This window comes from Numenius arquata, chromosome 7 (assembly GCF_964106895.1).
Source record: "Numenius arquata chromosome 7, bNumArq3.hap1.1, whole genome shotgun sequence".
Lineage (NCBI taxonomy): Eukaryota > Metazoa > Chordata > Aves > Charadriiformes > Scolopacidae > Numenius > Numenius arquata.
Genome location: NC_133582.1, coordinates 38,242,347 through 38,268,411, shown reverse-complemented (window position 1 = coordinate 38,268,411; position 26,065 = coordinate 38,242,347). Strand labels below are relative to the sequence as shown.

Sequence of the window (26,065 nt, the reverse complement as noted above, 5' to 3'; positions counted from 1 at the left end):
GGTATCCTGGAAAGCGTATTGTGATCAGAGACATATTGTGGAACTGTGGTCAGCCATACAGTGTGGTAGGTATGGCTGTTGCAGACACACAGCACAGCCTGAACTGCCACCACAAACCTGTGCCACCATGTCTACTGCAGCCTACAGAGAATCATAGAATGGTCCAGGTTGGAAGAGACCTTTCAGATCATCTAGTCCAACCATCAACCTAACTCTGATAAAAAACCATCACTAAACCATGTCTCTAAGCACTATGTCAACCCGGCTTTTCAATCCCTCCAGGGATGGGGCCTCAACCACTGCCCTGGGCAGCCCAGTCCAATGGGCAATAGCCCTTTCCGTGGAAACATTTCTCCTAATATCCAATCTGAACCTCCCCTGGGGCAACTTGAGGCCATTTCCTCTTGTCCCATCCCCTGGGACTTGGGAGAAGAGACCGACCCCCCCTGGCTACACCCTCCTTTCAGGGAGTTGGAGAGAGCGAGAAGGTCTCCCCTCAGCCACCTTTTCTCCAGGCTGAACACCCCCAGCTCCCTCAGCCTCTCCTCACAAGACTTGTTCTCCAGACCCCTCACCAGCTCCGTTGCCCTTCTCTGGACCTGCTCCAGCCCCTCAATGGCTTTTTTGTGGGAAGGGGCCCAAAACTGGACACAGCCCTCGAGGTGGGGCCTCACCAGTGCCCAGTACAGGGGGACCATCACCTCCCAAGTCCTACTCACCACGCTGTTCCTGACACAGGCCAGGATGCTGGTGGCCTTCTTGGCCACCTGGGCACACTGCTGGCTCATCTTCAGCCCACAGTCCACCAACACCCCCAGGTCCTTTCCCGCTAGGACGCTCCAGCCACCCTTCCCCAGGCCTGTAGTTCACGCAATACAGACGGCGCTCACACCCACGCTGCGTCACGCACCGCCATGCCTTACGTCACAGCCACGCGGCGTGACGCCGTGCTGCAGCCCCGCGCGCGGCACCACCTCCCGCCACCAGGCGGCGCGCGGCTTCCCCCTCCCCCCCTCCCCGCCTTCCCCATCTCACCGTGCGCCCCTGTGCGCCCCCGCCCCTTCCCCCCCGCCCCCGCCGCTCAGCCAATCGCAGCGGGGTCCCACCGCCTTCCGCCCCGCCCCCCGTGTTTATTTTTTGCTGCGGGAAGGCAGGAGGCCGTGTGATGGGCAGGTGCGCTGACCAATGGGAGAGCCGCGCGCTTGAGGGGGCGGTGAGGGGCGCTTTGGCGCGAGCTGGGGCCCGCGGCCTTGGTCCCCTCAGAGCCTCCCCGCTGCGAGCGCCGTTTCCCGCCCCCACCCGGGGTCCTGTCAGGGCAGCGATGGCCGGCGTGATCCGGCGCCTGGATGAGGCCGTGGTGAACCGCATCGCGGCCGGCGAGGTGATCCAGCGGCCGGCCAACGCCATCAAGGAGATGATCGAGAACTGGTGAGGCGCGCGAGTGCGTGATTGGGGTGTTTGGCTGGAAGGTAAAGGCTCTGTGGGGTTAAAGCGTGCCGCCTTTGCACTAGTGAGCGTGGTGAGCTGCACCAGCCTGCTCACTCTGCAGCAGGTTTGGGGGATGGGGGGGGAAGGCCTGGTTCTTGAGCCAGGCACGCGCTGGCAGCCCAGAAAGCCAACCGCATCCTGGGCTGCATCAAGAGAAGTGTGGCCAGCAGGTCACGGGAGGTGATTCTACCCCTCTGCTCTGCTCTGGTGAGACCCCACCTGGAGCACTGTGTCCAGCTCTGGAGTCCTCAGCACAGGAAGGACATGGACCTGTTGGAACGGGTCCAGCGGAAGGCCACAAGGATGATCAGAGGGCTGGAGCACCTCTCCTATGAAGACAGGCTGAGAGAGCTGGGGTTGTTCAGCCTGGAGAAGAGAAGGCTCCGGGGAGACCTCACAGCAGCCTTCCAATATCTGAAGGGAGCCTACAGGAGAGCCGGAGGGGGACTCTTTGTCAGGAAGTGTAGTGACAGGACAAGGGGTAATGGTTTTAAATTGGAAGAGGGGAGATTTAGATTAGATATTAGGAGGAAATCCTTTACTGTAAGGGTAATGAAGCACTGGAACAGGTTGCCCAGGGAAGTTGTGGCTGCCCCATCCCTGGAAGTGTTTAAGGCCAGGCTGGATGGGGCTTTGAGCAACCTGGTCTGGTGGGAGGTGTCGCTGCCCATGGCAGGGGGGTTGGAACTCGATGATCTCTGAGGTCTCTTCCAACTCTAACCATTCTATGATTCTATGAAATTTTTGAAAGGTCTTCATAGTTCTCATGGGTGGTGATGGGGATTAATATCTCACTGTAGTTAGAAGAAAAAGGAAGGAGAAAGTAAAGACTTATTTGAAAAAATGAATTCCAATATGAATGACGAGTAGCAACAAATTATCGCTTGTGTGAGAAAAATTAAGTTTAAAATCAGAGCTATGTAGCCCTTTATTCTTTGGAATTGCCCTTCTCTAGAATTGCTTTCTTGGTTTCTGCAGCTTGGATGCTAAATCCACGAGTATCCAGGTAGTAGTTAAAGATGGTGGTCTGAAGCTCATCCAGGTCCAAGATAACGGCTGTGGAATCAGAGTGAGTAAACAAAGTTGACAGCTGATGTTTAATACTGCCTTTTAAAATTTATTTCAATTTAGAAACGTTTCTGATCTTGAAAAAACTTGCTAATGGAAAGTGACTGTTACTTGTGTCTTTCACATAGAAAGAAGATCTGGACATTGTATGTGAGAGATTTACTACCAGTAAACTGCAAAAATTTGAAGACTTGGCTAGTATTTCTACATACGGTTTTAGGGGTGAGGTAAGCCCTTCATCAAGGTTTTCAAACTGTTCATTTTTGTTATCCTATTGTAGTGGGGTCGTGAATCTACTTCAAAATACACTTGTATGTCTTTCAAGATTAGATGGGTGCCTGGGGAGAGGTATATATTCTTGCACTGGCTGGAGTAGGATTATTTTTTTTTAAGGTAAAATAAGGCTTGTTGCTTCAGGAGCCTACAGGTAAAAGCAATGAAAGATTTGAGAGGAAGGTGAATCTTTAATGTCAGATATTTGTCTAAATTCAGTACTTAATGTTTGAAATGTACATTTGTCTTCCTTTGGTTTTTCTATTAGTCAAATTATCTCTGACCCCTCAGATATACTAGTTCTCCAGATCCTCGTAGGCTGTCTCTAAATCTGTCTGAAAGAACAGTCCAGGATGAGTTCTGCTTTCCTCCTTCAGATGGACAACAAGATAAATAAGCATGTTGCCTGTGCATACAGATCCTTGCATGCTCCAGAGAGCAGACCTTGAGTCTCCTCACCCACTTCCAGCTCCACAGCCAGTGGAATCTGGTCCTGAGGCTGGTTTCAGTAGGCTTTGTAGATGAGAACATTGAGTTTTCCAGGAAAACCTTTGTAATTTGTAATATTAACTACAGCCGGGAGAAGAACTTGGGCAGGGATGAAAAAGTAACTGGTCCAGCTGTTTTTGAAAGAAAGAAAAGGGCACAACTGTAGTAATTTGGCAAATTTCTTTTAGTTATGTTCTGTGGTTAGCCGTTTGCCTTGTCAGATAAAATGAAATGTTAGAAAGGCCAAAAGAAGGTCCTGAGAAAAAGTCAGTGTTACAGGTACAAAAATTTGTTAAAGCTTTACTCGCTGGCAATTTTCTTCTAAGGATTTTTGTTAATTACTTGCGAGCGGTATGTCAAAAATTAGTGATGGTGTTTAAAGGGGGGACACTCCTCAGTGATCTCCAGAGAGAGGATTACAGTGATGCTTTCTCTGATGCTTTCTCTTTCTCTAGGCGTTGGCTAGCATCAGCCATGTTGCCCATGTCACAGTCACAACTAAAACAGCTGATGCAAAGTGTGCATACAGGTATGCTACCAATTATCCAACTGACTTCTGCTGCATATAATAATGAACAGATGTGTTTAATTCTCATTTCAGTGCTCTTATTAAGGAGGAGGGTGGGGTAAGGAATTACATGTTTCAAAGGTAGTTACAAAAAAGACCCAGAATGTGAGAAAACATGGTTTGAGTGATTTTTTTTTTTTCTTTATTCCAGATTGTAAACGATCTTTAGCTAAACAATGTATTTTAAAAGTTAGGGATGGGGTATCATAAAGTGAATTCTACTTTAGCAGCCAATGTAGGGTAAACTTTTGTCTTTTTCTCCATTTCAGCATAAAATTATGTGTATATACATAATCAGCATGTCTTGCAAATCTCATAAGTCTCTGAGCACAGGAACTTGCAGCTTGGTTTGCTTTTGTATGGTGGCAAATCCTATCCAAAAAAGGTTTTGAATATTCTTCTGAAAACTTACTCTAAATAAAAGCAAGCCTTCCATTAATTTCTCAACTACTTCTAAAAAAAAGAAGGGGGGGGGGGAGAGAAGCTTTGCATCTTGGTTTTTCAAAAGATTGTGTGATTATGGTCTTTCTTGCATGAAGTATGTAGGGTATGTGAGAGGACAAAAAAGTATGCTCTTTGAAGCTACGCAGCTGTATAGCTTTGTGAAAGACCTACGTGGGTCAGAAATCTCTGCTCAAAATCCTGTTAAAAGCCAAAAAAGGAAATGGATCATATATGTAAAGTCAAGATTTTCTTCTTTGTATAACTGATGTGTAAAGTCTAGTGAAAGAATTATTATTACTCCAGGTCTAGCTATTAAAGAAAGATTAAACTATAATAATCCTGCCTCTACAGGAAAAGTCTCAGTAATACAATTTCAAAGCACACGTCTCATGATCTGCCCCTTTTTCCCTGCTGTTATTCCCTCTGTCCCACCGCCCCTCTGGGCCCTAACCTCAATGAAGACAGTTTTCATCTACCAGAAAGGTCGGGGGAGGTTGCAGCCAGTTGTCAATGTCCCAAGTTGTTTGCTGGGAAGAGCGTGATGGTGAGGGGATTGCTTTTGTCTTCTCCTTTCTGTCATCTCCTGTCCTTGTAAATCTAGATGCCTGACAACTTTTCATCTTTATTTTCTCCCCAGAGCTACTTACAGTGATGGAAAAATTAAAGCTCCTCCAAAACCGTGTGCTGGAAACCAGGGAACTCAGATCACGGTAGGTTTTTGTGCCTGTTCTCTCTGTCCCTTTTCTGTTCCCTGGTTGTTATGCTGGCACTACGTATATGTTACAGTATAAGGTATGTGACAGTACTACCTTGTAGAATATTTTCCAAATGATGTTGTGTAGTTTATGAGGAGAGGCTGAGGGAGCTGGGGGTGTTCAGCCTGGAGAAAAGGAGGCTGAGGGGAGACCTTCTCGCTCTCTCCAACTCCCTGAAAGGGAGGGTGTAGCCAGGGGGGGTCGGTCTCTTCTCCCAAGTCCCAGGCCATGGGACAAGAGGAAATGGCCTCAAGTTGCCCCAGGGGAGGTTCAGATTGGATATTAGGAGAAATGTTTCCAGGGAAAGGGTTATTGCCCATTGGACTGGGCTTCCCAGGGCAGTGGTTGAGGCCCCATCCCTGGAGGGATTGAAAAGCCGGGTTGACATAGTGCTTAGAGACATGGTTTAGTGATGGTTTTTTTATCAGAGTTAGGTTGATGGTTGGACTAGATGATCTGAAAGGTCCCTTCCAACCTGGACAGTTCTGTGATTGCAGCGACTGTTTTAACATTTATTTGCATTTCATTAAAACACAGTATAATCAGGGGATCCGTTGTCATCTGCAGTGGAAGGTATTTAACTTTGACTGAAAAGTGAGCTGTGGAGTTGTTATTGGTAAAAATGCTGATGTACCACAATACATGAAAACATACATTTCTCTGGAGTTGCATTTTGTTAGATTAACCTAAGCGGGTAAGGAACAAATTGAATGTTGATCCTCCATAAACTAAAATATTCACAGAAAATTTTGTATTATCTATTAAAAAGATGGATTTAGATTAATTATATGGTAAGAAAAGATTTTTAAAAATTATCTTTAATTGTGATCTTTTTCCCTGTAGGTTGAAGATCTTTTTTACAATGTAAATACAAGGAGGAAAGCATTAAAAAATCCAAATGAAGAATATGCAAAAATACTGGAAGTCGTTAGCAGGTAAACTGAAATTGGAGGCTCCAATTTTTTTTTATCCAGCCATGGGGAGTACTGAGGTTTTTCCGAGGGACTGGCATATGTGTGCTTGATGCCATTTTATATTTTTTTTTTTATGTTGGTTTTGGGTTTTTTAACTATTTGTTAGTGTACAGTGTCAGATAACGATCTGGTTTGATACAGAAAATCTAGAGGAGAAACAGTGTGTTCAGTTATTCAGTCTATGACTATTACCAGTAAGAATTCCAGTAAACAAATGGTGGTAGGCTTGAATGAGTGAACTCTCAATGAACTTGGGCTGAAAAGAATCCAAGTCAAAACTGTGCAGGAGCACTGAGATTTGGCTGAGTACGGAAAAGCTGAACGGCGATTTCATGTCCTCAAAAAAACAAGCAAACAAAAAACAACCCCAAAACCACTTTAGCTACCAGATGTTCCCTTCCGGCCTCCCTTTGTTGCATGTTTTGCCACGTGCAGAGACTTTGCAAGTAGGGTCTATGCAATTTAATCAAAATAACCGCTTTATACTTTCGGTAAACATGAAAGCTAGCAGAGCAGTAAAGCTGTATGCTAAGCGTTAGCCTGCTTCCCGCAAATGAGCTACTTCAGACTTCAGCCAGAAGATGAAGGGTCAGGTCCCGCTGCTCTGTAGAACAGGCCAATCTGAAGCCTTGCTGAGTTACAGGCTTCCAACTCCTTGGGTTTCGGTTGTTATTTTTTTTTCCATTAGGATTTTACATCTTTTCATTATGGTTTTTATTTCTTCTTGAATTTTTGAGTTGCTATCTGTCCCAGTCACACCAGTCTGTCTCTGTCTGCGTTTTAACATTTCTCATCTTACAAGGTCGTACTGTGTGTTCTTTCTCACAACTTAGCAACTTCCCTCCAAGTTTGAGCCAGGGTTACGCAGCTGTAGTGTATCAGAACGTGGCCCTGGGATCGCAGACACCTGAACCGTCTGGGCAGGGGAAGTTAGAAGGGCAAACAAGCCTTTTTTCAGATCCTTTTCCGGAGTAGTTGATTCTGTTATACTTGAGGTTTTGCGGTTGTTCTAGTTAAACCTGTACAATGAAACTGAACTAACCAGGACTACAGAAGTTGATCAGTTGGGTTTTTTTTTTTGCTTGAGCATAAAGCTAAGCTGATCCTTGAATTTCATATTGTTACAGGTGAGTTACAAAAGGAATTTTTTTTCTATATATCTGTACAGTCTACAAAAGCTCAGTTAGGCTCGAATCATGTTACAGTATGACAGGAAATGAAATTCTTGGCCCCCGTTACCAGCTGCTTTTCAGCATTCAGGGAAAGCAACCTTTTCTTTCACATACTGCAGTCTTATGTTTACCTGTTTTTCAGGTATGCCATCCATAACTCAGGCATCAGCTTTTCAGTTAAAAAGGTATGTAAATAATGTCTAAAGCGTGTCCGTGTATATGTGTGTATATATCTAAAAATGCCAGAAAACTTGCACTTTGTCTTTTGCAATGGTAATAGTGTGTAGAGCCTTCCCTTGTACTGAACTGGTGAAGTGTATGTTGATGCAGTTTGGATAGAAAACACATTAGTTAAGACCTGGGAGTCCTGGTGGACAACAGGATGACCATGAGCCAGCAATGGGCCCTCGTGGCCAAGAAGGCCAATGGCATCCTGGGGTGCATCAGGAAGAGTGTGGGCCAGCAGGTGGAGGGAGGTCATCCTCCCCCTCTACTCTGCCCTGGGGAGGCCCCATCTGGAGCACCGGGTCCAGTTCTGGGCTCCCCAGTTCAAGAAGGACAGGGAACTGCTGGAGAGGGTCCAGCAGAGGGCTACAAAGATGATGAGGGGCCTGGAGCATCTCTCTTAGGAGGAAAGGCTGAGGGACTTGGGTCTTTTTAGTCTGGAGAAGAGAAGGCTGAGGGGGGATCTGATCAACACCTATAAATACTTAAAGGGTGGGTGTCAAGGAGGAAGGGGCCAGTCTTTTTTTAGTGGTGCCCAGTGACAGGACAAGAGGGAACGGGCACAAACTTGAACATAAGAAGTTCCATCTAAACATAAGGAGGAACTTCTTTCCTGTGAGGGTGGCAGAGCCCTGGAAGAGGCCGCCCAGAGAGGTGGTGGAGTCTCCTTCTCTGGAGACATTCAAAACCCGCCTGGACACATTCGTGTGGGGCCTGCTCTGGGTGGACCTGCTTTGGCAGGGGGTTGGACTAGATGATCTCCACAGTCCCTTCCAACCCCATAGCATTCTGTGATTCTGTGTAAACAAGACAAAAATATACTTGTCAGGAGTTTGGAGTTTTCTATGCGGTCAACATTTTGTTTTATCTTTATGAGCTTTTTCAGCTTCTTTAGAGAGTCTGGTTACTAATTACTGTATGAAAGAGGATGGGGTAGAGTACCTTCATTCTGTGGCCTTCTTGGTAATTATTTACTGACCTGGTTATGTTCCTCACTTTCAAAGATGCGGTTACTATCCTCAGTGGGTCTGATGTGATCTAGCAAATCTTGTGATCCCATGCCATTTATCATCTAGTGTTTTTTTTGAACACAAATAAGTAATACTACAAAACGTTATAATGATATGATGTCCTGTGCCCTTGTTAGAAATGTATTAAGGGTAATGTATGTCTAAAACTTCAGCCAAAACTGTGAATTGATCGATACTCGTTTCTGCTCCCTTTAGCAAGGCGATACCGTGTCAGATGTTAGAACCTTATCGAACGCCTCAACGGTGGACAACATTAGGTCCATTTTTGGAAATGCTGTTAGCAGGTATGTTGATGTCAAGTTTCCTTTTGACATGAAGCTTTCTAGTAAATCTCCTTTTCCTTTCTCTTTTAAAGAACATGGGCTGTGCTAACTTTTGCTGCTTCCTTCAAGGTGAATTGCAGAGAAGAGGGAGTGTTGCAATAATAGAGCTCTCCCTTGCCTTGTAGAATATGTATAATATGTAGAATTCTTTTTATCTGAAGTAAAAAGGATATTTTTAGTATATCAAAGGAAAGATGGAAGTTGCAAAGCTGTTCCTTTTAATGGACTAAAAGGGAACCATCTGCTTATAGCTTTCTTTGCGCTCATTTAAAAAGAGCAAGCTGTACTTGTGTTCTCTACAAGTTCCGAGCCTCTTCCTACGCCATGAAAGTCTTACCACTTCTTACCACAGTCTGATAGTTTTTGAAGTCTCCTCAAATTCTTTTTTTCTGAAATCTTAACGATTTAATATTTTGACAAAAGCTACACTAGCTGAGGCTGGGTAAACCTGGCAGAAAAGTTGAAGACAAGTAAAACCAATCATCTTCTGAAAATCTATCTGCTGCTTTAGGAAAAATTCTCTCTTTATAAGACATTCAGCTGTGAAGAATTCATTAAATGAACTTGTGGAATGGTTTTGTCCCAGGAATACTTGGCTGTCAGTTTGATTCAGTTACTAAAGTTACCCTTCGCATTTAAGGAGTGTAACTTTTAATACATGGAAACACCTTTATGTAACACAGCAAACTAGAGAGGCTGTTTAGTGATGAGGTTTGCGTTGTTGTTTGTATGTCTTTGTTATGCATTTGTATGCATTGTTTTCTACTACTAATGCTTGTTTGCTGCGGTTTTTCCTTTGTACCATTCTGAATAAATTGCCCATTTCAAGTTAAATGTTTTGATCAGATGTTTTGAAGTGAGACTTCTATTGTACCCAATTTCAGAGGGTGTTTAGTCTAGCTTGTTATTTCGACTTAAAAACCAAACACAAATAAAAATGCTACACTTATCTATTGAGGTTGAATTGGAAATAAGTATCCCGTAAGCCTTTTGCATGTTCACTTTAGAAGTTGGCATAATGCCTTGCTAGACAACTACCATGGTGGATTTCCTTGACTAATAAATTGTGAAAATGATAAAAGCTCTTATGAAAATTGTTAATGTTAGAATCTGTTTGCGTGAGCGAGGGAAAAAAAAAGTTTACTTTTTTATAACAACTTAACAGCCCACCGATTAAATATTAGACTGGTAAAAGTGGACAGAGGAGTTCAAGAAAAGGAGTGTTCTTCCCTGGCTGCTGCCAACTCTGAGGTGTCCTTGTCTGTCACTGTCAATGACTTACACAGTGAAATGCATATTAGAATTATCAATATATAGTTATAATATTACGGGTACTGTGATAACTTAAAAAGAAACAATGCAGTTCAGGTTCAGTAATTTTTGTGACTCAGCAATGAATGTTTGAACTCTTAGATAACTCTGATGTTTCCATTAATTATGATGTAAATAGAATATAAAACAATATATCGTTACTGGCGAGTACTGTTTGAAATTACCATCAACAGAAAAAATTAATTTTTTGTGTGTTTCTGTTAAACTGTCAATAGGGAACTGATAGAAGTGGGCTATGAAGATGCAAATCTGGCCTTTAATCTGAAAGGCTACATCACCAATGCAAATTACTCTGTGAAGAAATGTGTATTTTTACTCTTCATAAACCGTAAGTTTTAAAAAAAAAAAAAACCAGCACGTTGTACCATCTTTTGTCACTTACGTAATAATCAGAAGAACAAAACTTTCTGAAGAAGTACAAAGCGTATGAAAGTTCTTAAAAACATTGAAGAGTAAGTATTGCAGTTAAATGCAGAGTTTAGGATGTTTTTCTCTGTGTAATGTGCATCATGTTTTGCACTCCCAAATAGTGGGTGGTAGCTAAGACTGGGCCTAAAGAAAGTTGAGCTTGTTTCAAGGTAATGATCGTGTCCTGCCAGCTTATACAGAGTGGTCTCTCTCCATTCTGTAGTGACATTGGCATGAGATGCAACAAACCTTGACTGCATGAACTGATGAAGAGATAGTCTGGTTATTTCAGTATTTCTGGGGAAAAAATACTTCTAAATATAAAACATACTAAGACGCTATTGCTTATTCCTGGTTTTATATGAAGAATCACAGAATGATATGGGGTTGGAAGGGACCTCTGGAGATCATCTAGTCCAACCGCCCAGGAACGTGTCCAGGCAGGTTTGGAATGTCTCCAGAGATGGAGACTCTACCACCTCTCTGGGCAGCCTCTTCCAGGGCTCTGCCTCCCTCACAGTGAAGAAGTTCCTCCTCATGTTTAGATGGAACTTCTTATGTTCAAGTTTGTGCCCGTTCCCTCTTGTCCTATCACTGGGCACCACTGAAAAAAGACTGGCCCCATCCTCCTTGACACCCACCCTTTAAGTATTTATAGGTGTTGATCAGTCTTCTCAGTCTTCTCTTCTCCAGACTAAAAAGACCCAAGTCCCTCAGCCTTTCCTCCTAAGAGAGATGCTCCAGGCCCCTCATCATCTTTGTAGCCCTCTGCTGGACCCTCTCCAGCAGTTCCCTGTCCTTCTTGAACTGGGGAGCCCAGAACTGGACCCAGTGCTCCAGATGGGGCCTCCCCAGGGCAGAGTAGTGGGCCGGGATGACCTCCCTCCACCTGCTGGCCACACTCTTCCTGATGCACCCCAGGATGCCATTGGCCTTCTTGGCCACAAGGGCCCATTGCTGGCTCATGGTCATCTTGTTGTCCATCAGGACTCCCAGGTCTTTCTCCTCAGAGCTGCTCTCCAGCAGGTCAGCCCCCAACCTGTCCTGGTGCAGGGGGTTATTCCTCCCCAGGGGCAGCACCCTACACTTGCCCTTGTTGAACTTCTTCAGGTCTTTCCTCCTGGTTCAACTCTCCAGCCTGTCCAGGTCTCGCTGGATGGCGGCACAGCCCTCTGGTGTGTCAGCCACCCCTCCCATTGTTGTCATCAGCAAACTTGCTGAGTGTACACTCCATCCTTTCATCCAGGTCATGGAGGGATATATTGAAGAGGACTGGGCCCAGCACCGAATAAATACGTCCTGGGGAAAAAAAGGGTATAACGGATGCCCTTTGAAGATAGGAAACGTGAAGGTGTTGGTCTGAAGGAGTACTTGGGCACTGTGCAGCGTGTTTCAGTGGGGGTCTTGGAAAATAGCATTTTGGTTTGTGTTTCAGATCGATTGGTGGAGTCAGCCGCTTTGCGGAAAGCCATAGAAACTGTGTATGCTGCTTATTTGCCAAAAAGTACCCATCCGTTCCTATACTTAAGGTAAAGTAAGAGGAAGAAGTGGCCTTTTAATCCTACCTTGTAGAATATAGCTAGGATGAGCGGGTTTAGAAGGACATTTATGTTCTTGGTAATAGTGTTAAGCATTGCACTGAGGTATGTAATTGCCAGACAGGGGATAACTAAATTGCATTAAAGAAATTTGAAGAAGATGGGCCTTATTTTTGGAAATAGTGTCTATAATTCCAGCGTGAATCCTTTCATGTTACGGATGCTCTTCACTTCAGAGAATGAGTTACACTGTGAACACAGCAGAGCATGTAGGACCAGTCAGATCATTTATTCCAAACTCATTAACCTTTTACCTTGCTGGGATTTATATTTTTATCTGTATTTTTAACAGTTGACGTTCTTGGTATGCTGAGGGAACAAAAAGAAGTGAAATGAATTGCATACTGCTTACAGGAAATAAATAATTTTTTAAAGTCAAGTAAGAGTGAAAACTGTACAGAAATTGTCCTTTAAAAATTGGAGAATATGACATAGAATGGAAACCTGGCTGAACAACTGAATCTTGCCATTCAGCAGTGAAACCCACTGATGTGCAGTGCTTTCTATAGCCACTGCTTTCTAACAATAAAGTTCCTTTAATTGAGTTCCTGCTTGGGATTATGGCGAAATGACAGGCCATCAGAAGTCATGAACTCATGAGAGATGCTGCAAGTCAAAGATATTTCTAAAAATTGTTTTGTAGTAGTACAATGGAGAGTTTGGTTGAAGCTTACCTATGGAAGCTGATTTTGTTGAGTTTGGAATAGACTTTTTCAGAATAATTATTTTTTTTTAATACACTACAGTCAGATTTGTTTGTTATAACTCTAGCAGGTTTTGGGACTCTTTTGGCTTCTCTGCATGGAGTAATGGTCCCAAGCCTGACGCATTTTGTACTAAACCAGTTAGTGCCCTCTCTGCCATCCATAGGAAATTTTAGGTTAACTTCTTTTAACATGTTTTCCAGCCTGGAAATAGCCCCCCAGAACGTAGATGTGAATGTGCACCCTACAAAACACGAGGTCCATTTCCTTCATGAAGACAGTATTCTAGAGCGTGTGCAACAGCACGTCGAGAGCAAGTTATTGGGCTCTAACTCTTCGAGGATGTACTTCACTCAGGTGAGAGTACACGTTTCAGGTGAGCACAGCTCTGCGCTATTTCTGTCGTGGATGCATTTCCTCACTTCAGCAGTACAATTTCTGCAGTGATTGACAGTCAGCGGTGTTACACTGGTAGCCTGAGATCTTTGCTCTGTTTCAGGGACGAAATTGCCTAATTATGGAATCATAATCGTAGAATCATTCAGGTTGGAAAAGACCCTTGGGATCATCAAGTCCAACCATTAACCCTACTCTACAAAGTTCTCCCCTACACCATATCCCCCAACACCACATCTAAGCGACTCTTAAACTCATCCAAGGATGGTGACTCAACCACCTCCCTGGGCAGCCTGTTCCAGTGTCTGATCACTCTTTCTGTGAAGAATTTCTTCCTAATGTTCAGTCTAAACCTACCCTGTTGCAGCTTGAATCCATTCCCTCTTGTTCTATCGCTATTTGCTTGTGAGAAGGGACCAGCACCAACTTCGCTACAATGTCCTTTCAAGTAGTTATAGAGAGTGATGAGGTCACCCCTCAGCCTCCTCTTCCTCAAACTAAACAGTCCCAGCTCCCTCAATCGTTCTTCATAAGATTTATTCTCCAGGCCCTTCCCCAGCTTCGTTGCCCTCCTCTGCACTCGCTCCAGCACCTCGATATCTCTCTTGTATTGAGGTGCCCAAAACTGGACATGATACTCCAGGTGTGGCCTCACCAGTGCTGAGTACAGGGGCACAATCACCTCCCTACTTCTGCTGGTCACGTTATACCAACGTTAACAACATGGCAGTGAACTTCCTGGAGGAAACAGTGCATGTAAACATTTTACATGCCTTTCTGTCAAGTATCTGTTCAGTCTTTTTTTTAAAAGTATATTAGCCTTCACATGTGATAAATAGTTTTTATTCTGCCTTGGTTGATGTGAAACGCGTGTGTCTGAGGAAATGGATTGTTCTATGTATTTGACAACACGTTGGATTTAAGCTAAAAGAAAAAGATCAGGAAAAAGATTTCCTAATCTCTCTTTATATAGAGCATACTGTACAACTTATGATCTTTTAAAAAAAAAAAAAAATTCCTTGTGCTTCTTTTAGATTTAAAGATTTTCTCTGAGACAAGGGAATACTAATGCCAAGATGATGACATTCATGCTATGTGTATAGCAAGTGCAAAGTTGGCAGCCTCTTTAAGCAGTTGATGCTGTGTTTGTGGGGCTTTAAAGTCACTTGCCTCTGAGCAGTTAAGACGCTGTGAGAAATGTCTCATCTTCGTGATTCATTTTCTTTTTTTCTTGTTGTTGAATCTCTTGTCTTTACTTCCCCATATCTGAACAAAGACATTGCTTCCGGGAGCCGACTGTTCTTCCAGCGAGGTTGTAAAATCAGCAGCAAACTCTTCCACCGTTGCCAAAGGAACCGGTGATAAAGTTTATGCGCATCAGATGGTCCGCACTGATTCCCGGGAGCAGAAATTGGATGCTTTTCTTCAACCAGTGAACAACCCCCTAAGTACAGGCCCCACCGAAGGGACGACGGAGGATAATGCTGGACCTCCAGAGGGTGCAGTCAGGGCACAGGATGCTGAAATGGAAGATGTCAGTGATCTAGTTGAAATGGCGGATGTTCAGGAAGACACAGCGATGCCTGGGGGGCTGAGTGAGAGTGGACGCTTGTCTCCTGAGACGGTGCCTCCTCGGTAAGTCTCCTCGTTCCTGTGGTCACGCAGGGCTACCTATTTATTTCATGGCATAGCCCTGAAACTGAAGATTTTCCTGATCTCTTTGGATTTCTGCTTTTTCAGAAGGAAAAATTTTCTTAGAATAACTTTCCATGGCATTTTATTGAAAAATTTAACTGTCACCTCTGAACTGTAAATCATACACCTTGTGATTTTGTAACTGGACTGGAATTTCCATATGGAAAGGCAGGAAGCAGTATAAATAATGACACACCTTTAGTTTAGGGACACTGGTCTGTCTGTCTTTGGGAGGCCCTTCTTTTGTGGGGGGCATAGAAGCTACATCACCGAATTTCGCAGACATTACCCTAGTAAAGATGGAGTGCTATAATCTTTCCATAGCTCCTGCAGGAGCTGCTATGAGAGGCCAAAGTCTTCTGAGGGAATCTGATCCCACTCCCCCAGTGCTACAGAAAAGTGATCATGAAAAAAATCATTAGAAATATCAACATTTTTTCAATGTCCTTTAGAGCCCAGTTCGCTTGGTGCTTAAACAACAGATGTCTGATGTGATTGGTATTAGAGAGCTGTAAATTCTGTTATGAACTACCTTTTTTCTACCAAATTATGCCTTGGAAGTAAAATGAAACAATTTTTTTCTAGGAAGCTCTGGGGAAACTTCCTGCGTTTCCTGTGTTAATGCACAGCACGCAAAGTGAGCATTCCATCTGTTGGCGTGTTTTTGCCTAAGTGAGAAGAGAATTAAATATCATTCCTTTTGTTTGGGTATTGCAGAAAGAGACCCCGGGAAGATGCAGACATAGAAATGGAGAAAGATGACCCCAGAAAGGACATGACTGCTGCCTGCACCCCTAGGAGAAGAATTATCAACTTGACGAGTGTATTGACTCTCCAGGAGGAAATTAGTAACCAGGCACATGCAAGTAAGCAAGCCTTTTCTTTCTCAAGATTATCGTTATTCTACCAACTAAATATGATTGTTTGGAATGGTGAGGAAAAAGATATTGATAAGGTGGCCCAGTCAGGTCCTGGTGGTGCTATGTGAGCTTTTAACAAAAACAGTTCTTAAACGTCAAGAGCCAAATTTTGAACAGGCAGCTGCCAGACTGAGCCACAGTGGAGGACTGTCTCAAGAACTGCTGTGTACATTTTTAGTTGATAGACGTTTTATGTGTTCTAAATATTTTGCCAACCTTAACTTAGAATGATAGAATTGTCCAGGTTGGAAGGGACCTTTCAGATCATCTAGTCCAACCATCAACCTAACTCTGATAAAACCATCACTAAACCATGTCTCTAAGCACTATGTCAACCCGGCTTTTCAATACCTCCAGGGATGGGGCCTCAACCACTGCCCTGGGCAGCCCATTCCAATGTGCAATAACCCTTTCCGTGGAAATATTTTTCCTGGCCTGTGTCAGGAACAGCGTGGTGAGTAGGAGTCGGGAGGTGATGGTCCCCCTGTACTGGGCACTGGTGAGGCCCCACCTCGAGGGCTGTGTCCAGTTTTGGGTCCCTTCCCACAAAAAAGCCATTGAGGGGCTGGAGCGGGTCCAGAGAAGGGCAACGGAGCTGGTGAGGGGTCTGGAGAACAAGTCTTGTGAGGAGAGGCTGAGGGAGCTGGGGGTGTTCAGCCTGGAGACAAGGAGGCTGAGGGGAGACCTTCTCACTCTCTCCAACTCCCTGAAAGGAGGGTGTAGCCAGGGGGGATCGGTCTCTTCTCCCAAGTCCCAGGCCATGGGACAAGAGGAAATGGCCTCAAGTTGCGCCAGGGGAGGTTCAGATTGGATATTAGGAGAAATGTTTCCATGGAAAGGGTTATTGCACATTGGACTGGGCTGCCCAGGGCAGTGGTTGAGGCCCCATCCCTGGAGGGATTCAAAAGATGGGTTGACATAGTGCTTAGAGACATGGTTTAGTGATGGTTTTGATCAGAGTTAGGTTGATGGTTGGACTAGATGATCTGAAAGGTCCCTTCCAAACTGGACAATTCTACGATTCTAAGAAGGGTGTAGTAGTGACTGACCAGCAACCCGACACTTTAATGTTAAGAAGACACAAACTGCTCAACAAAGAAAACAAGGCAGAGTCACAAATATGACATTATATCCTTCTCTTTCTTATCCACCCCCTCAACTATTTCAGATCTTCAGGAGATGCTCCATGATCACTCCTTTGTTGGCTGTGTCAGTCCTCAGTGGGCTCTGGCCCAGTATCAGACAAAACTGTATCTTCTCAATACAACAAAACTCAGGTAAAGGAGCTGTTGGACTTGTTGGCAGTAAAAATAATTACCAATTACCCAGCTAATTAGAAGGAAGAAAACGACAGGAAAAACAACATTATTTTCTTGTTGCGTGTCCAAAAAGTCATAAGGCTGAAGATGAAGCAGTCGGTTCAGAACAGTGGAAACAAGGCTGGGATGCTTGGGAAAGTTGCAGGGAACGAGTGTCATTAAAATGCCGGCTGCTGTATCCTGTGCTCACAGACTGGGGGGAAGGGAGAGGCATTGTATTTGCTCTGTGATCATCTACAGCAGCACCTGGTCTTGCAGCACGCTGTAGATAAAGATGAGAAGGCTCCGGGGAGACCTCACAGCAGCCTTCCAATATCTGAAGGGAGCCTACAGGAGAGCCGGAGAGGGACTCTTTGTCAGGAAGTGTAGTGACAGGACAAGGGGTAATGGTTTTAAATTGGAAGAGGGGAGATTTAGATTAGATATTAGGAGGAAATTCTTTCCTGTGAGGGTGGTGAGACACTGGAACAGGTTGCCCAGAGAAGCTGTGGCTGCCCCATCCCTGGAGGGGTTCAAGGCCAGGCTGGATGGGGCTTTGAGCAACCTGGTCTGGTGGGAGGTGTCCCTGCCCATGGCAGGGGGGTTGGAACTAGATGATCTTTAAGGTCCCTTCCAACTCTAACTATTCTATGATTCTATGAGCAAGCGGAGGCTTCCGAAAAGTCATGTAAGACGTTGTATCCAGTTGGGTGAAGAGAAGCTGCAGGACACGATCATAACACAAAATTGTATTTTTGCTTATGCAGCCTCACAGGGCCAGCTGTGTAAATTGTGTAACAAATAAGGGAATATACTTAAGATAGACACGTCTATGGACTTCCAAGCTCCTCTGCGTTTCTTGCAGTAAAGAGGTTGACGTACGAGGTATTTGGGAATGAACTGATAGCGGCCGTGTGCTTGTGTCTGTAACATTTCTGCACCAGTGTGGCTCGTGGTATCAGAAACCAATAAATAGATTTAACTGTAAACATCTAGATGGCGTTAACTAAACAGTTTAAGTAATATCTGTGTTAATATGAAGGGATACGTATGTCTGATATTTCCAAGATGACCCCTCTTAATTATGGTAATGTGGAGATATATGATCCTGTCCATATAACTAATTTTTGTACTTCAATTTAGCCAAGAACTCTTCTACCAGATACTTATTTATGACTTTGCAAACTTTGGAGTCTTAAGGTTGTCTGTAAGTGCAATTTTTACATTATATCCTATATAAATAGGTTTTTTTTGTTTCTTTTTTAAATTTATTTACAATAAGCCCGTCCTTTCAGACAAATGTTGGGTTTTGTCCACTGCAAGAGCTGTGTTTCATTTCTTTAACAGTAAGAATTGAATGTTGAAAAGTGTCAGTAATTTTGGAGCTGCTGCTGTAAGTTGTCATCCTGACTGTCTGGCGTTAGATTCTTGCTGTTGCTCGTTACATTTGGACCTATAGTTAATTTAAATGCACAAGCTATCAGAAATACAATGTTTATCCTGTAAATATCAGAGCACTTTCCAGGATTGTAAACTATGCAGATTTCTATGAGAAATCCATACATTTTAGGCTGATTATGATAAACGGAACTGTTTGCTCTGCAGGCCAGAAACGGTCTATTACAATTACCTTATATGTGAAGGAAGAAGCTATAGATTTCCAATAGAGCATGTTGATCATTAACAACACTTTGGCCTTCTCCGTTTTTAGGAGCCAGCTCCTTTATATGAGCTTTCAATGCTTGCTTTGGAGGATCCTGAAAGTGGCTGGACAGAAGAAGATGGCCCGAAAGAAGGGCTTGCTGAGTACATCGTGGAGTTCCTGAAAAAGAAGACTGAAATGCTGAAAGACTATTTTTCTCTTGAAATTGATGAGGTGACTGCCGCTGTTACTTCTGACACTGAATGAAGAGTGGACTTGGCAGCTTTAGGTTTATGCTTGGCCTGGATGATCTTAAAGGTCTTTTCCAAAAGGCTGAGGGACTTTGGTCTTTTTAGTCTGGAGAAGAGAAGACTGAGGGGAGATCTGATCAACACCTGTAAATACTTAAAGGGTGGGTGTCAGGAGGATGGGACCAGTCTTTTTTCAGTGGTGCCCAGTGATAGGACAAGAGGGAACGGGCACAAACTTGAACATAAGAAGTTCCATCTAAACATGAGGAGGAACTTCTTCACTTTGAGGGTGGCAGAGCCCTGGAAGAGGCTGCCCAGAGAGGTGGTGGAGTCTCCTTCTCTGGAGACATTCAAACCCCGTCTGGACACGTTCCTGTGCAACCTGCTCTGGGTGGACCTGCTTTGGCAGGGGGTTGGACTAGATGATCTCCAGAGGTTCCTTCCAACCCCATAGCATTCTGTGATTCTGTGTTTTGGTAACACATACCTGCAGTAATTTGCTTGCAGTACTTACTAAGAACTAGCTCTGGTGAGATTTAGGTGGCTTACCCTTCCATTAAAAATCCTCAAGACTTAAGCTGCTTTCAGGAGGGTGCTAGATGAAGAAGGTTATATTTAATTAGTTAACAAATAAAATAACATAGTCATTGTTTCCATAACTAGAATGCAGATCTCTTGTCCAGCAAGGCGTGCAGCTTAACCCACTCTCTAGCCAGGCCAGGCTACAGCATCACTATTGCTCTCAATGTGGTTTTCTTGGGTTGGGGTTTTTTTTTTGGGGTGTGTGGCCTAAATGCATCCTTTACTCCATACAAAACTGAAGTTTTATCAAGCATCACATAGAATCACAGAATGGTTAGAGTTGGAAGGGACCTTAAAGATCATCCAGTTCCAACCCCCCTGCCATGGGCAGGGACACCTCCCACCAGACCAGGTTGCTCAAAGCCCCATCCAGCCTGGCCTTGAACCCCTCCAGGGATGGGGCAGCCACAGCTTCTCTGGGCAACCTGTTCCAGACATAACCCAGACATTTCACTCAGGTATTCTCCTGGGAAGTGAGATCTGTGTAGTCGGTGGCTAGAGGTAGAGGAGGCTGAATTCAGGCCTTCCTGAGCTGAGTGGCTTAAATCCAGGCCTCGGGAAGTCAAACACCGCCACTAACCCTATTCTGCAGTGTCTGCCTGACACTGGGCTTCAAAAACTTGTAACTTCAGATGCCCCTGAGGCTCACCAACTTTGGGAAGAATCCGTGTTACAACATGGAACAGGTTTGGTGCATTTACTGTAAAAAAAAAAAAAACAAACATTCTTTTACTGAAGCAAGCGTTGCCTTGCAGGAAGGAAACCTCATTGGGTTACCGCTGCTCATAGACAACTACGTTCCCCCGCTGGAAGGACTGCCAATGTTTATCCTTCGCTTGGCCACAGAGGTAGAGACTCTTAATGATTTTATGCAATCACAAATTGCTTTTTCTATTGAGGAAAGAATGAAGTGAATTGAATTAATTCATCAGAAGCTGCAAAGGAAAGGCTGGGGTTGGTTAAACAGATGACCCCAAGCTGTGTGGTGTTTTTAATACACCAGAGGGACGGGATGTCATTCAGAGGGACCTGGACAGGCTGGAGAGGTGGGCCCAGATGAACCTCATGAGGTTCAACAAAAGCAAGTGCAGGGTCCTGCACCTGGGCTGAAACAATCCTCAGTATAAATACAGACTGGGGGATGAGGTGTTAGAAAGCAGCCCTGAGGAAAGGGACTTGGGGGTGCTGATGGACGAGAAGCTGGACATGAACAGGCAATGTGCTCTCGCAGCCCAGAAGGCCAATAGCATCCTTGGCTGCATCAAAAGAAGTGTTGCCAGCAGATCCAGAGAGGTGATTCTGCCACTTTGCTCTGCTCTGGTGAGACCTCACCTGGAGTGCTGTGTGCAGGTCTGGAGCCCTCAATATAGAAAGGACATGGACCTGATAGAGCGGGTCCAGAGGAGGGCCACTAAAATGATCAGGGGGTTGGAGCACCTCTGCTACAAGGACAGGCTGAGGGAGCTGGGGTTGTTCAGCCTGGAGAAGAGGAGGCTCCGGGGAGACCTCATAGCGGCCTTCCAGTACCTGAGGGGGGCCTACAGGAAGGCTGGGGAGGGTCTGTTTACAAAGGCCTGCAGTGACAGGACGAGGGGCAATGGTTTTAAGTTGGAGAAGGGGAGATTTAGATTGGATATTAGGAAAAAGCTCTTTACTATGAGGGTGGTGGAGCACTGGAATAGGTTGCCCAGGGAGGTGGTTGAGGCCCTTTCCCTTGAGATATTCAAGGTGAAGCTCGACGAGGCCCTGGGCAACCTCGTCTAGTTGGGGGTGTCCCTGCTGACTGCGGGGAGGTCGGACTAGATGACCTTTGGAGGTCCCTTCCGGCCTGGACCAATCTATGAATCTAAATGCACTGTTACACGCTGCAGACGCTCTTGCTGTGGTTACCGATTGGTTGTGCTTTGCCTCTGCGTTCGTCACCACTGACTGCATGAGAATAGATGTTGATTTGAAAGCCTGTATTCCTCCTTTCTTTTGTTGTTGTTCTATACCTTTACCTTATCAGCACAAAAATGGCCAAGCCGTTATGATTTTTCCATATTAAGAATCTCTATCGAGTCTCTGACTGCTACCCGGATTCTGTTTTGTGCTTTGTTTTTTTTTCTTGTACCAGGTGAACTGGGATGAAGAGAAGGAGTGTTTTGAAAGCCTAAGTAAAGAATTAGCGATGTTCTACTCCATTAGAAAGCAATATATAATAGATGAAGCCGACCAGGCAGACTCTCAGGTACGAGAACGTGTGACTAGGCATTTGAACAAAAAAACCGCACTAACACCACACGGGAAAGTTCTTTTCTCAACTTTAGACTTCTAGTCCCACCTCTACTCTCAGTGAAGTCAATCAAGTAGCAGCGGGGCAAGATTCTGAAAGGCTGTGCCTTAAATTTTATATGTATTTGATATATAAAATAGAAGTTTTATATGTATTAAGAGAACCTTTTAACTTTGGGTATTGCAGTGTATTTAGAGGCCAAGGACTGTTGTAATATTGAGTTTGGGATGTAGTTTTTTTTTAAACTGCTGAGCTATGATAAAATTTCTATAGAAGAATAAGGATACATACAAATTAAAATTAGTGTCTGCTTACGTCCAAGTATCTGCTTAATCATTCAGTTAATTAAGCAGCCCATTCTGCAAGTGACTTTCCAGAGCTTAGAATTAATTTCACTGTTCAGAATGAACTTCTCTAATTTCACTGAATTTTTTTTAGAGTTGGAAGGGACCCTAGAGATCATCTAGTCCAACTCCCCTGCTGAAGCAGGATTGCCCAGAGCATGTCAGAGCATGTTACTCAGGGCTGCATCCAGGCGGGTCTTGAAGATCTCCAGAGAAGGGGACTCCACACCCTCCCTGGGCAGCCTCTTCCAGGGCTCTGCCACCCTCACCGGAAAGAAGTTTCTCCTCAGATTTGAATGGAACTTCCCATGTTCCAGCTTGTGCCCGTTGCCCCTTGTCCTGTCACTGGGAGCCACTGGAAAGAGTCCGGCTCCATCCTCCTTCAACCCACCCTTTAGATACTTGGAAGCATTAATAAGGTCTCCCCTCAGCCTTCTCTTCTCCAGGCTAAAGAGTCCCAGCTCTCTCAGCCTTTCCTCATCAGGGAGATGCTCCAATCCTTGAATCATCCTCGTTGCCCTTTGCTGGACTCTCTCCAGTAGTTCCCTGTCCCTCTTGAACTGGGGAGCCCAGAACTGGACGCAGTATTCCAGTTGTGGCCTCACCAGTGCAGAGCAGAGGGAGAGAATGACTTCCCTCGACCTACTGGCCACACTCTTCCCTATGCAGCCCAGGATTCCATTGACCTTCCTGGCCACAAGAGCACACTGCTTGCTCATTGTCATTTTGCTGTCTACCAGGACCCCCAGATCTTTCTCTTCGGATCTTGTCTCCAGCAGGTCCACCCCTAACCTCTATTGGTGCCTGACATTCTTCTTCCCCAGGTGCAGGACCCTACACTTTTCCCTGTTGAATCTCATGAGGTTCTTCCTTGCCCAGCTCTCCAGCCTGTCCAGGTCTCGCTGGATGGCAGCACGGCCCTCCGGGGGTCAGCCACCCCTCCCAGTTTGGTATTAATACCAAATACCAAATATAATACCAGCAGAATTTTACAAGCCCTGTTTCTTAAGGAGCGCTCTCCTCTAATAACAGAGAATTTTGGTTTAATTGGGTTTTTTGTTGTTGTTTGGTTTTATTTTTTTTCTTTATTTCAGAATGAAGACTCTGACTCTGCTTCAACAACGTGGAAATGGACCGTGGAACACGTTCTTTACAAAGCTTTTAGGAATCATCTTTTACCTCCTAAACACTTCACCGAAGATGGCAACATTTTGCAGCTTGCTAACCTGCCTGACCTGTATAAAGTTTTTGAGAGATGCTGAGCTAGTAGTTATTATAGACTGGTCCGTTTTTAAAAAAAAAACAAAAAACAATCATTCGTGCTGCTTTGTGTTTTACTTCGAGGATAAAGCTGGAATCCCGATGGAAGAAAGAAAAAGAGAGGATTTAATATCATACCGACACGGTAGCGAATGGTCTGTTTTCCTTCTGTTGATCAAAGAATAAAAAGAATTTTTTAGCTACGTCTAAACCCAACTAAAGTTTCTAAAAGAAAATCTTCACTTATGCTTTTGAGTTTCACTATTAATTAACACACTAATAATTACAACGTGACAACCAGCTAATGGTAGAGGTTTGCACAACAGCTTGCTGGGTTTTGGGGGTTTGGCTTTTTTTTTTTCCCTCTTTGATTCTTCATTCAAATCTCCTTCTTGAAACGAGACTCGTTTTAAATCTCCTTTTCAAGCCCAATAAAAGGAAAACCCCAAAAATTCGCTGTGTTTCCAACAGTTCACAACTTCAGCTCTTCAAAACTAGGAAACCCCCAGGATGAGGGGGGGATGATGCTTTCTTGCCTCCTTGTTTAGTTGCTCAAATCAACTCGGGTACTCCTGACTTGCAGGAAAAGGGAAGAATTGTATGAAAACGGTTGACACACATTAATTTAGCTGAGTTAAACGTTCATTCAACTCCAGATTCTGCTGTTATTTTATTGGGTTTTTTTTTCTGAGCACAACTTGCATCACCAAAACAAAATCAGCTTTTGAGAAATCTACTGTGACAGCCAGTATCAATTCCATCAGAATTCAGATTCAAGGTCATTTTTGTCTCAAGCTCCTGCCTTCAAATTGTTAAAAACGCAGCAGGGTTCAATCGTGCTACTTGATTTCAAATCTTACCTGCTGCCAGGGGACCTCACGCCAAAATAAGCAGGGACCACTCTTCAAATGCGGTTCTCGGTTCCTGAAAGGTGAGTCCGTGTTTCTCAAGGCAGAAGCAAGACCTTTCCCAAGCTGGGAGATGTGGCTGCTTCACCCTGACTTTATTGTAACAAGAAGAGCTCGGGTTGTTTTGTTTTTTTTTTCCTACTGGTTGGTTGTGCTTGCAGGACGCTACTACCAGAGAAACCATCCCTGAGGAGCTGGTTTTCTGTCCCAAAGGGCATCTTGGAGGTAAACCACCTCTGGGGTGTTACATGAATAAGGCTGACCACTTCAGAGCCGTTCCAGCTCCAAGGTAAGTCAGCTTCACATGAACAATATCTCCTTTGGGCTAGAAACCAAACAGGCAGCGTTTTCTAGGAAAAGCCTGGTGCAAAGTGCTTCTGAAAAAGCCTTCGGGGTTGCCTGAGGAGAGGAGGAACATCCTTGGGAAGGGCAGGATTGAACAACTGAGGTTTTCAGTCAAATTCATAGATTTTTTTTTTTTACAGATAGGTTTAAGAGGAGCGAACAAAATTATTTCAGGCTAACTCCTTTCTATACCAGAACTGATGGATTTTAGATTTTCGGGAGATAAAACCTCTCACGGCAGCAAGCAGAACTCTTTGTGGATGCACCAAAGGGAGTCATTTACTCAGCAAACTCCCCATGGATGAAAATGGGGCATCTTATTGAGCTCCATAGACAGAGAACCTGATCCAGGCACCACGGGAAGAAAAGATGCTGGCTTAAAGGAGAGGTTTGCAAAATCTTTTATCGTACATTTGCCATACACTTAGTCATGTTTGGTATAAGAAAATACACCCTCCCCTGCAGATGATTTTTGGCTTGTTCTGCTTTACAGCTAATGATTTTGTATTAATTTCCTCATTTTTCTGAGTACTGAACTGCAGGAGGAAGCAGGCACCAAGAATAGGTTGCATTTCTTGGATTTCCAGAGGAATTCTCTATTGCAGATTGTGCCTGTTACCTCTTGTCCTGTCGCTCAAACTTTACCATAAGAAGTTCCACCTAAACATGAGGAGGAACTTCTTCACTTTGAGGGTGGCAGAGCCCTGGAAGAGGCTGCCCAGAGAGGTGGTGGAGTCTCCTTCTCTGGAGACATTCCAAACCTGCCTGGATGCGTTCCTGGACATTCAAAACCTGCTCTGGGTGGACCTGCTTTGGCAGGGGGGTTGGACTAGATGATCTCCAGAGGTGCCTTCCAACCCCATATCATTCTGTGATCCTGTGATTGAGGGAGGGTGTTCAAATTAAGTCACACACCCAGATGAAGTTCATAGGTTTAATGGAATTTTTGACCTCCTATCCTAGATGGATTTTTCTCATCAAGTTAAATATTTGTTTAGGAACATTCCAGCATTGTTAAATAACAGGGTTTGATATATATATATATTTTTTTTTTTTTTTAATTCTAATGATTTATTCTTACCTGCATCCACTGATCTTGAATATTCTGCAGTGACTTGATCTTGGCTTTTTTTTTTTCTTTCATCCAGCAGTCACAGAAGAGAATTTTATAACTAGCGCACTGGAACCAGTGCAACCGCTTACTGCCTTCGCTGTGTACTGATCCTCCTACTCTTATAGTCATACACTTCATTTACAGAACCGTTACTGGAAGCAAAAAGCCAGGTGATGATTTTAT

The 26,065-nt window shown here is 44.3% G+C and overlaps 1 protein-coding gene across 5 annotated transcripts; it reads left to right on the top strand.

Annotated features, from left to right (window-relative positions):
• Positions 1 to 1,215: 1,215 nt before the first annotated feature.
• Positions 1,216 to 23,962, top strand: MLH1 (mutL homolog 1). Of its 5 annotated transcripts, XM_074150254.1 has the most exons (19): positions 1,216 to 1,428; positions 2,467 to 2,557; positions 2,685 to 2,783; positions 3,774 to 3,847; positions 4,968 to 5,040; positions 5,929 to 6,020; positions 7,374 to 7,416; positions 8,683 to 8,771; positions 10,358 to 10,470; positions 11,986 to 12,079; positions 13,056 to 13,209; positions 14,525 to 14,883; positions 15,661 to 15,809; positions 17,032 to 17,140; positions 18,305 to 18,368; positions 18,873 to 19,037; positions 20,392 to 20,484; positions 21,753 to 21,866; positions 23,350 to 23,962. In XM_074150254.1, the coding sequence occupies exons 1-19, from the start codon at positions 1,322 to 1,324 to the stop codon at positions 23,515 to 23,517; spliced, it is 2,250 nt and encodes a 749-aa protein (XP_074006355.1). In that variant the 5' UTR covers positions 1,216 to 1,321; the 3' UTR covers positions 23,518 to 23,962. The 5 variants fall into 5 exon arrangements, with proteins under 5 accessions (XP_074006355.1, XP_074006357.1, XP_074006358.1 ...); XM_074150256.1 differs by lacking the exon at positions 2,685 to 2,783 and having other exon boundaries at positions 1,322 to 1,428; positions 23,350 to 23,729; XM_074150257.1 differs by lacking the exon at positions 18,873 to 19,037 and having other exon boundaries at positions 1,322 to 1,428; positions 23,350 to 23,729.
• Positions 23,963 to 26,065: the final 2,103 nt, after the last annotated feature.

Coding starts and splice junctions, on each gene's coding strand:
- MLH1 (XM_074150254.1), top strand. CDS start 1,322: ATGGCCGGCGTGATCCGGCGCCTGGATGAGGCCGTGGTGAACCGCATC. Junction 12,080..13,055: donor CATCCGTTCCTATACTTAAG/GTAAAGTAAGAG, acceptor CATGTTTTCCAG/CCTGGAAATAGCCCCCCAGA. Junction 18,369..18,872: donor TTGGAGTCTTAAGGTTGTCT/GTAAGTGCAATT, acceptor CTCCGTTTTTAG/GAGCCAGCTCCTTTATATGA.